The sequence below is a fragment of the Lepidochelys kempii genome, chromosome 7, assembly GCF_965140285.1.
Source record: "Lepidochelys kempii isolate rLepKem1 chromosome 7, rLepKem1.hap1, whole genome shotgun sequence".
NCBI classification, from domain to species: Eukaryota; Metazoa; Chordata; order Testudines; family Cheloniidae; genus Lepidochelys; species Lepidochelys kempii.
The window spans coordinates 49,884,548-49,896,168 of NC_136386.1; the positions used below are offsets into that span (position 1 = coordinate 49,884,548).

The window sequence follows — 11,621 nt, forward strand, 5'->3', positions numbered from 1 at the left end:
CCTTGTCCCTGGCACTATGATGTCATTGCTCTCCGCCCATGATGCAGGACGTTGCTATGGCAACACAGCCCTCCCTAGCTTTTTCCTGGGTTCTTCTCTCACCTGGCGCCTGGGGCTGGCTCTTGGGACTGCAGGTAGGATTCAGAGGAATAACGTGTGGCTAGCCCTGCTGAAATGAGCCAGCGGAAGAAGCCTAAGAGTCACGGTTCTGCCAGCCATGGGTCTAGCGCCAGAGACCTCACCTCAGAGAAATACAAGGACTACTGTGCTGTGGTAATAGATACTGGCACCGGCTACACCAAGAGTGGGCTGGCTGGGGACGAGAAACCACGGTCCGTCCTTCCGAGCTGTGTAGGGGTTCCCAAGATCAGGACCAAGAACAGCCCCCTTTATTATATTGGGGAAAGCATCCCACGCAGGAGCTCGGAGGTGATCACGAACATGGTGATGACCCATGGTGTGGTGACTGACTGGGATGCCCTGGAGATGCTATGGCACCACATCTTCTACACAGAGCTCAGTGTGTGCCCTGAGGAGCTGGCCGTGCTGGTCACAGATGCCCCCCTCTCCCCAACCACCAACCGGGAGAAGATGGCTGAGTTGCTGTTCGAGAGCTTTGAGGTGCCGGCGATGCTTGTGGCCTACCAGTCCCTGCTCTCGGTATATTCCTACGGGCGTATCAATGGGCTAGTGATCGGCTCTGGCTACGGGACCTCATACACTGCCCCTGTCTACGACGGCTACATCCTACCCCATGCCACCTACCGCCTGGACGTAGCAGGCAGCAGGCTGACGCATTACCTAGCCAAGCTGATGGGGGAGTGCGGGAACCCCTTCCAGGAGGAGGAGCTGGAGCTGGTGTGCAAGATCAAGGAGCAGTGCTGCTACATCCCTGAGGACTTCCAGGCTGAACTGAATGGGGATGAAAAGAAATACCTCATGGACTTCACCCTTCCCGACAATCAGGTCATCTCCATCGGCAGCGAGCGCTTCCGCTGCCCTGAGGCGCTTTTTACCCCCTCCGTCTTGGGCTTCCCTGAGGTAGGCATTCACATCCATGCCATGAATAGCATCAGGAAGTGCAAGCCGGAGCGCCAGGCAGAGCTACTGGCCAACATGCTGCTGGCTGGGGGAACCACCATGCTCCGCGGCTTCTCCGAGAGGATCAAGAAGGAGCTGCTCAGGATGGAGACGGTGGGCAAGGGGCAAGTGGGCATCCTGGCTTCCCCCCACCGCAGCTATTCAGCGTGGCTGGGCGGCTCCATCATGGCGTCACTCAACGCCTTCCAGAACGTCTGGATCAGCCGCCTGGCCTACAATGAGAAAGGACCCTTCGTAGTCCACCGGCACTGCTTCTGAGAGGGCAAGCTGGGCGGGCACAGGGCGCGAAAGACATGGGTACGGGAAAGCCCCTCTATAAACGCTGCTTACGGGACAACAGGCATGGAGCTGGCTTCCTCGCTAGATGCTGCCTGCCAGCCTTGCAGAGGGGAAACCCACTGGGGCTACCCATGCTGAGCGACAGAAATCATGGGGTCTTCACCATGGGCAGCCCGAGATGGGCGTGTGCACCAGATCTGAGCTCCATGGGCACCGAACAGGTGCATCTATTGGTGGGGAGGTTCCCAGAGAGTGCCCCCATCCCCTCTTAAGGGATGGGGAGCCCAGACCCAAGTTCTGGGCCTCCACCCATCTCCCCAGCCAGCTACAAAACTGAAACCCCTCCCTGCTGCCTCAGCCAGCCACACCCCCGGCCCCTCATCCAGCCTTTGTCCAGTTTCCAGGGAAGAAGGTGTCACCTGGTCCCAACTCCCTCCTGGGCTCAGGTTACGAAGGGCAGCCGCAATTGTTTACGTGCTGGCCGTCAAGTATCATCCTTCAGTGAAGTCACACCCTTATTTCCCATCACCATCTAATATACATGCAGTACCCCAGGAAAACAGAGGCACGCCCCTTGTTAGCAGAAGACAGTAAACTAGTAAAACTCCCATGCAACATTATCAGATTAATACTCCCTACTTGGTCACATCTCTCCCCCCTTCATGAATGAACTGAGCGGGATCACTCTAACCAGTTACCTGGGGAAGTTCAGGCCCCCCTCTCTGGGGCAATGCATCAGCTATCACGTTGGCACTCCCCTTCACATGGACCACCTCCATACCATAATCCTGGAGGAGCAGGCTCCACCTCAGGAGCTTGGCATTGCCCCCTTTCATCTGGTGTAGCCAGGTCAGGGGAGAGTGGTCAGTGAACACAGTGAAGTGTTGCCCAAATGGGTATGGCTGTAGTTTCTTAAAGGCCCATACCATAACCACGCATTCCTTCTCTATGACCATGTAGTTTTGCTCCAGAGATAACAACTTCTTACTCAAGTACATGATGGGATGTCTCTCCCCCTTTTCATCAACCTGCATTAACACCGCACCCAGCCCCATGTCTGAGGCATCGGTGAACACCATAAAGGGCTTGTCAAAGTCTGAGTTTACCAGAACTGGGCCACTGACCAGAGCCTCCTTCAGCACATAGAGAGCCTTCTGGCTTTCCCTTCTTGCATAGCTCAGGTATGGGAGTGGCTATGGAGCTAAAGTGTGGCACAGATCTTCGATAATACCCCGCCATCGCAATAAAGGCCTGGACCTGCTTTTTGGTTTGGGGAGCGGGCCAGTCTCTGATCGTCTCCACCTTGGCTGGTTCTGGCTTTAGGCAGCTGCTCCCCATCAGGTGGCCCAGGTAAGATACTTCGGCCATAGGGTGACCAGATGTCCCGATTTTATAGAGACAGTCCCGATATTTGGGGCTTTGTATTATATAGGCACCTATTACCCCCCACCCCTGTCCCGATTTTTCGCACTTGCTGTCTGGTCACCCTATTCAGCCATCCCCACCTTGCACTTCTCAGCTTTTATGGTAAACCCAACCTCCTGGAGTCGGTCCAGCACTTGTTTAACCTGGCACACATGGTCCTCCCAGGTCTGGCTAAAGACACAGATGTCATCAATGTACACCATGGCAAAACTCTCCATCCCCCTCAGTAGCTGATCCACCAGGTGCTGGAAGGTGGCCGGCGCTCCCTTGAGGCTGAAAGGCAGGGCCAGGAACTCATAGAGCCCCAGAGGGGTGATAAAGGCAGATTTCAGCCTGCCATCTGCATCCAGTGGCACTTGCCAGTAGCCCTTTGTAAGGTTCATAGTGATAAAGTAGCAAGCTCCTCCCAGCTTGTCTAGGAGCTTATAAGTCCTGGGCATGGGGTAGGCCTCAGACACAGTGATGGCATTAAGCTTCTGATAGTCTACACAGAACCGGATCGACCCGTCCTTTTTGGGGACCAACACCACAGGAGAAGCCCAAGGGCTGGAAGATGGCTGGATCACGCCCAAAGCCAGCATGTCACTGAACTCTCTTTCCAGGTCCTGAGCAGTTTTCCCTGTGACTTGGAAGCGGGAGCATCTTATAGGAGGATGCGATCCTGTCTCCACCCAGTGGACAGTCAGATTAGTGAGTCCAGGTTGGTTGGAAAACAGCTGTTGGTACAAATGCAGCATCCCTCTGATCTCAACTTGCTGGGCAGGTGTTAGCTGATCAGAGAGGAGAATTATTTCCAGGGAGGAGCCAGCTCCTGTCTCACAGAATAGATCTACTAAAGGGTCATCTCCCTCCTCCTCTCAATGCCTACACACGGCCAACACCACATTCCCCCTGTCATAATATAGCTTCATCATATTAACACGATACACCCGGTGGCAGTGTGTCTGGTTAGACAGTTCCACCACATAGTTTACCTCATTTAGTTGCTTGACAGCCTTGAAAGGGCCTTCCCAGGTGGCTTGTAGTTTGCTTTTTCTCATGGGGATGAGAACCATCACCTGGTCCCCGGTGGCGTAGGCGCGGGCCCATGCCATGTGATCATACCAGACCTTCTGATTCCTCTGGGCTCTGGTCAGATTCTCCTTGACTAAGCCCATGAGTTCAGCAAGTCTTTCTCGGAAAGTCAAGACATACTCCATCACTGATTCTCCATCAGGAGTGGCCTTCCCCTCCCATTCATCTCTCATCAGGTCCAGGGGCCCCCTTATCCTGCTTCTGTATAGCAGTTCAAAAGGCGAAAACCCGGTAGACTTCTGGGCACCTCCCTGTACGTGAACAGCAGGTGAGGTAAATACTTGTCCCAATCCTGTGGGTGCTGGTTCATAAAGGTTTTCAGCATCATGTTTAGAGTTCTATTGAACCTCTCCACCAGCCCACTGGACTGGGGGTGATATAGTGAGGCCCAGATGTGCCAGACCCCACATTTCTCCCACAAGCATCAGAGCAGGGCTGACATGAAGTTGGATCCCTGGTCTGTCAAAACTTCCTTGGGGAACTCTACTCTGCTGAAAATGGTCAGCAGTGCATCTGCTACTGTGTCTGTTTTGATAGAAGACAAGGCCACTGCCTTGGGGTAACAGGTAGTGAAATCTACCATCACCAGAATGTATTTCTTCCCCGACCAGATTGTCTTGCTGAGAGGCCCCACTATGTCCACAGCCACCTTCTGAAAAGGCTCCTCTATGATGGGCAAAGGTTTCAACACTGCTTTCCCCTTGTCCTGGGCCTTCCCCACCCCCTGACAGGGGTCACGGGATCTTCAGTACTGTTGGACAGTATTAAAGATTCCAGGCCAGTAAACATTCTGTAGCAGCCTCTGCCTGGTATGCCGGATTCCCTGGTGTCCTGAGAGAGAGATGTCATGGGCCAGATACAGTAGCTTGAGGGAGTACTTCGGGGGGACCACCAGCTGCCTCCAGATCCCCCATGACTCCATTTCCCCTCGAGGAGCCCATTCTCGGTACAGGAATCCCTTCTCCCTCAGGACCCTCTCCTGGCAGCCCTTCCCCATGGTCTGTGCCACACTGAGGCCAGCTAGGTCCCTTAGCTTCTGCAAGGAGGGATCTTTCTGAAACTCAGCCTGGAACTCAGCGGCTGGGGAAGGGATGGGGGCCTGCTCCCTCTCACTGGCTGGGTCTGAAGCCGCAGCCCTCTGAGCCTTGTCCCTGGGCACTCCCTCCCCACCAGAGTAGGGTCTGTGCCTCCAGTGAGGTACCCTCCCTGATGTCAGGGCGTAGTGCCCCTCGCTGGCTCTGGCTATGGCTCACGACTAGGGCTTTCTGGGGGTTGCTTGGCCAATCCTCTAGGTCACCCCCCATCGACACTACAGTAAGCAAATGATGGTGCACCCCCACATCCTTGGGGTCCTCCTTGGCTCATTTCAGATGTACCCTCACCACAGGCACCTGGAATGGGGTCCCGCTCACGCCCGTCAGGGTCAGGTAGGTATGGGGCACCACCCAATCTGGGGCCACCACCTCGGGCTGGGCTAGCGTCACCTCAATGCCCGTGTCCCAGTATCCATTGACCTTCCTCCCATCCACCTCCTGGGGAACAAGGCAGTCGCTCCACTAACGCACCACCAAACAGACTGCCCATCATGCCCTATACCCCCCAGGCCCCCGTCTCCCCCAGAAAACACTGCCCATCGTGCGCTATATCCCCCGCTTCCCCTCCCCTCTGGAACACAGCACCCATCGTGCCCTACACCCCCGGCTGCCCCTCCATCCCGGAAAACACTGCCCATCGTGCCCTATACCCCAGGCTCCCAATCCCCCCTGGAACACAATGCCCATCATGCCCTATACCCCCGGTTCCCCCTCTTGCATGGAACACACTGCCCATCTTGCTCTATACCCCCCAGCTACCCTCCAGAACACACAGACCATCCTGCCCGATAGCCCCCAGCTCCCCCTCCACCCCAGAACACATTGCCCATTGTGTGCTATACCTCCCGGCTATCCCCCTGCCAAATGCACTGCCCATCGTACCCCTACACGCCCTGGCTCCCCCTCTCCCTGTGGAATACACTGCCCATCCTGCTTTATACCCCTCGGCTCCTCTCCCCTCCCCCACCATACAGCACGCTGCCCATCGTGCCCTATACCCCCAGTTCCCCATCTCCCACAGAACACACTGTCCATGATGCCCTATCCCCCCGGCTCCCTCCTTCCCCGCCCCGAACACATTGCCCATCTAGCCCTGTACCCCCAGCTACCCCCTCACACTGGAAACACCCTGCCCATCATGCCCTATACCCCCCGGCTCCCTCCTCCCCACTGGAACTCACCCACCCTCATCCCATTTACCCTCCTCCCGCCAGGGACACACTGCCCATCCTGCCCTATACCCCCCAGCTTCCTCTGCCCCATGGGACACACTTCCTATTGTGCCCTATACCCTCAGTTCCCCCTACCCCCAAAACACACTGCCCATCGTTCCCTATACTCACTGGCTCCCCCCGCCCTTGCACAACACACTGCCCATTGTGCCCATACCCCCGGCTCCTCCTCCTCTCCAGAACACACTGCTCATACTGCCCTATATCCCCAGGTCCCCCACCCCCTCAAAACACACTGCCAATCATGCCCTATACCTTCCCCCACACCCAGAACACACTTTGCATCATGCCCTATACCCCCCAACTCTCCCTCCCCCGCCAGACCACACTGCCCACATGCCCTATACACCCTGCTCCCCATCCCCCCTAGACCACACTGCCCCTCGTACCCTATTCATAGAATCATAGAATATCAGGGTTGGAAGGGACCTCAGGAGGTCATCTAGTCCAACCCCTTGCTCAAAGCAGGACCAATCCCCAATTTTTGCCCCAGATCCCTAAATGGTCCCCTCAAGGATTGAACTCACAACCCTGGGTTTAGCAGGCCAATGCTCAAACCACTGAGCTATCCCTCCCCCCTCAGCTCAACCCTGTGCCCCCTAGAACACACTACCCATCTTCCTCTATACCCTCCCCTGGTGCTCCCTCCCCCCAGAACACACTGCCCCTCATTCCCTGTACCATCCCCCGTTCCTCCCGCCCCCTGGAACATACTGCCCATTGTGCCCTATACCCCTGGCTTCCTTTTCTCCCCGGCAGAACACAGTGCCCATCATGCCCTATACCCCCGCTCCCTCTTCTCACCCAGAACACAGGCCCCATTGTGCCCTATATTCCATGGCTTCCCCCTCCCCCATGGAATATCCTTCCCATGGTGCCCTATACCCCTGGTACCCTCCCTCCCAGAACACACTGCACATCGTGCCCTATACTCCCACCTTCCCCTCACCACTGGAACATACTGCCCATGGTGCCCTATACCCCTGACTCCCTCTTTCACACCCCCCCCCAGAACACACTGCCCATCCTGTCCTATACCCCCAGCTCTCCCCTTCCCACCGGAACACACTGCCCATCATCCCCTTTACCCCTGGCTGCCCCTCCCCCCCCGGAACACACTGCCCATCATGTGCTATTACCCCCGGCTCCCCGCTCCCCCCGGAACACATTTCCTATCATGCCCTATACCCTCCTCTCCCACCTCGCCCTCCGGAACTCACTGTCCATCGTGCCCTATACCCCTGGTTCCCCCTTCCTCCCGGAACAAACTGCCCATCGTACCCTATACCCCCAGCTCTCCCCTTCCTCCCCAGAACACACTGCCCTTCATGCTCTATACCCTGCCAGTCCCTCCTCCTCCCCCAGACCACACTACTCATCATGCCTTCCCCCTCCCCCCAGAACACACTGCCCATCGTGCCCTATGCCCCCTGCTTCCCACTACCCCATGAAACACACTGCCCATCATGGCCTATAACCCCCAGCTCCCTCTCCCCGCCAGAACACACTGCCCATCATGCTCTATACCCTTCGGCTCCACCTCCCCCCCGGAACACACTGCCCATCATGACCTGTGCTCCCCGGCTCCCCCTCTCCCCTGGAACACACTTCCCTTTGGGCGCTATACCTCCCACTCCCTCCCGGAACACACTGCCCATCATACCCTTTATCCTCCAGCTCTCCCCTCCCACTCTGAACACTCTGGCCATCCTACTGTATACTCCCCGCTTCCCCTTCCCCCCGGCCCAAACACTTCCCATTGTGCCTTATACCACCCCACCCATCCCCGCCCACTCCCCAGCTCCGCTCGACCCCCCTTCTTCCCGCAGGCTGGGTTACTGGATAACCATAGGTGCTCCAGCCCTGGTCTCTCCCTCTGCACATGAAGGTCCCTGGGAGTCAGTGCCTCAGTGCTATCCCTGAGGGTTGGGGGTGCCTGTCACCCCTCCCCCGTCCAGCACGCAGGCTTGGCAAGGGCAGGAGGGCCAATTTTGCTGCCTAAAATGGGAGCTAATTCAGTTTGTTTTTCCCAGTTGCCATGACGATCACTGCTGCAATTATGCTGATTGCCTGGTGGTTGCCATGGTTATTTGGAACACCCAGTGATGCCCACATGCCCAGTGGTGAGTCACCTCTGGGCTGAACAGGACCCATCCCCTAGGAGGGGCTTCCTGGCAACCTCCCAGCTGCTTGGCCGGGGCTGGCGACAAGGCCCACACCGCAGAGGTGCCGAAGATCTGTGTGGCCCCATCCTGCCCTGGCAGATGTTGGCACGACTGGACGTGTCCCTGTCTGCTGGGCACACATGGGGGCACATGCTGCTCCATCCAGCCTGCCCGGCCCAGCAGGCAGAGCCACACTGCCAGGAAAGAGGCCTGGCTCAGTGGTCGAGCCCATGGGTTGGCAGCAGGGTGATAGAGGGGGACGGGCCTCTTGGGGGAGCACTCCCCGCTCCACTCCAGGTCAGAGGTTCCACAGCCTCTGGGCACCTCCTGCTGGCTGTTGGAAGGGGGATGGGCAACTTCTCTGTGAGTGGGGACAGCAGGGGCCCACCAGGGAGCGAGGGGTGGGGGTCTCCTGCTGAGCGCTGCCATGCTGCTGACGGTGGGGACAAAGGGGAAAGTCGAGGGCTGCAGCTGCAAGATCTCAGGTTACCCAGGGCCCACTGGGTAGCTAGCAGCTCAGAGCCAGGGAGATGCACTCCCACAATCCCACCTCATTGGGGAATAATTCCCCTCATGATCCTTGAGACCCCTCCCACACCACTCCTTCCACCACCCCACTCCCACTGGCAGTTACTTGTCTGTACAGCTCTGAGCACACAGGGGTCTGATTCCTGACTGGGGACTTGGGGTTACCATACCAATGGTGAATAATCCATGCCCCTTAGAAAGTGCCTGTGAGTATGTACGGAACTCTGAGGGCAAGAATGACCCAACATCTCCTCGAGAGCCGCCAGTGACTCCATCTCCCTCCAGGCCATAGCTGGCACAAGCCCTGTCCGGCCAGCCTGGCACTTGGAGGTGGGCGTTGCCCCTGCCATCCTGTTTCAGCTCGGCATGGTCTATGGGAGTGCAGCCACCAGCTATCTCCAGTCTTCCCCCCTCCTCATTCCCACCACGGCCCCCTTGGGTGTGGGGTCCTTCTAGATTCATGCTCTCTCCGGCCTGTGAGACACCCAGCACCACAGGGACAGTGTCAGGATGCTCGGCTACACATCTGCCATCACAATGCAGGCTGAAATAAGGCAAGGGGTGGAGAGCGAATGGCTCGGGCTCTATCCAGGGAAGATGGAGGGGGTGGGGATGTGCAAAGGAGGTTGGCAATGCACTGGCCTTTAGTGGAGAGCAACCGAGTGCTGGCTCCTGCTCACATGCACACAGCACCCTTGGGGAACAGCACCTTCTACCGCCAGGGCCTGGCCTGCAGACTAAGCCCCTCACCCCCAGACAAGGAGCCAGCCACGTCTTCATCCCCTCCAGGTTAGTCCATCACAGCGCACAGGCCCAGGAGCTGAAGGCAAAGGGCACTGCATGCAACAGCCCCTGTAACACTCCCCCAGCACCCTATGTCCTCCTTGCCACTTCTAGATGCCGCTCCTACCAGAGGCGGCGAGATATATGGGCCCGTGGTGCCTGGGCTCCACCAATCTTTGGGGCCGGGTCTCTCCCCCGGCCCCGCCTGCCATCCCCACATGCCTCCCCAAAGTGTCCCCAGGCCCCACTTGCTGCCCCCACGCACCTCCCCCGGACCCTGGAGCGTCCCTGCCTCTCCCCTGCAGCTCCGCACTACCTCCACTCTGCTGGATCCCTGGTCTCATAGACTCATAGATATTAAGGTCAGAAGGGACCATTATGATCATCTAGTCTGACCTCCTGCACAATGCAGGCCACAGAATCTCACCCACCCACTCCTGCGATAAACCTCTCACCAATGTCTGAACTATTGAAGCCCTCAAATCATGGTTTAAAGACTTCAAGGTGCAGAGAATCCTCCAGCAAGTGACCCATACCCCATGCTACAGAGGAAGGCGAAAAACCCCCAGGGTCTCTTCCAATCTGCCCTGGAGGAAAATTCCTTCCCGACCCCAAACATGGCGATCAGCTGAACCCTGAGCATGTGGGCAAGATTCACCAGCCAGATACCCAGGAAAGAATTCTCTGTAGTAACTCAGATCCCACCCCATCTAACATCCCATGACAAGCCATTGGGCCTGTCAAGGTTCCTTCCCCACTCTGAAGGGTACAGATGAGGGGACCTGCATGAAAAAACCCCTAAGCTTATTTTTACCAGCTTAGGTTAAAACTTCCCCAACGTACAAACTATTTTACCTTTTGTCCCTGGACTTTATTGCTGCCACCACCAAGCGTCTAACAAAATATAACCGGGAAAGAGCCTGCTTTGAAACGTCTTTCCCCAAAAAATCCCCCCAAGCCCTACACCCCCTTTCCTGGGAAAGGCTTGATAAAAATCCTCACCAATTTCCAAAGGTGAACACAGACCCAAACCCTTGGATCTTAAGAACAATGAAAAAAAATCAGGTTCTTAAAAGAAGAATTTTAATTGAAGAAAAAATAAAAGAATCACCTCTCTAAAATCAGGATGGTAAATAAAGGTATTCTTGTCTCCACATTGGTACTGATCTTAAATAATTCCTCTCCCTCTCCGGTATTTATCCCTCTGATATATTTATAGAGAGCAATCATATCTCTCCTCAACCTTCTTTTAGTTAGGCTAAACAAGCCAAGCTCCTTGAGTTTCCTTTCATAAGGCAGGTTTTCCATTCCTCGGATCATCCTAGTAGCCCTTCCCTGTACCTGTTCCAGTTTGAATTCATCCTTTTTAAACATGGGAGACCAGAACTGCACACAGTATTCCAGGTGAGGTCTCACCAGTGCCTTGTATAGCAGTATTAACACCTCCTTATCTCTACTGGAAATACCTCACCTGATGCATCCCAAGACCGCATTAGCTTTTTTCACGGCCATATCACATTGTCATCCTGTGCTCAACCAATACTCCGAGGTCCTTCTCCTCCTCCATTACTTCTAATTGATGCGTCACCAGTTTATAACTAAAATTCTTGTTATTAATCCCTAAATGCATGACCTTACACTTCTCACTATTAAATTTCATCCTATTACTATTACTCCAGTTTACAAGGTCATCCAGATCCTCCTGTATGATATCCCGGTCCTTCTCTAAATTGGCAATACCTCCCAGCTTTGTATCATACGCAAACTTTATTAGCACACTCCCACTTTTTGTGCCAAGGTCAGTAATAAAAAGATTAAATAAGATTGGTCCCAAAACTGATCCCTGAGGAACTCCACTGGTAACCTCCTTCCAGCCTGACAGTTCACCTTTCAGTATGACCCGCTGTAGTCTCCCTGTTAACCAATTCCTTATGCACCTT

General features: G+C 55.7%; 1 protein-coding gene across 1 annotated transcript; it reads left to right on the top strand.

The window, feature by feature from the left end:
• Positions 1-174: 174 nt before the first annotated feature.
• LOC140915294 (actin, cytoplasmic) lies at positions 175-1,359 on the top strand. Its single transcript, XM_073354876.1, has one exon. It carries the CDS (start codon positions 175-177, stop codon positions 1,357-1,359), a length of 1,185 nt encoding a protein of 394 aa, XP_073210977.1.
• The last annotated feature ends 10,262 nt before the right edge of the window (positions 1,360-11,621 follow it).

What these genes read in the sequence shown, in the direction of transcription:
- LOC140915294 (XM_073354876.1), top strand. Translation starts at nt 175, where the DNA reads ATGAGCCAGCGGAAGAAGCCTAAGAGTCACGGTTCTGCCAGCCATGGG.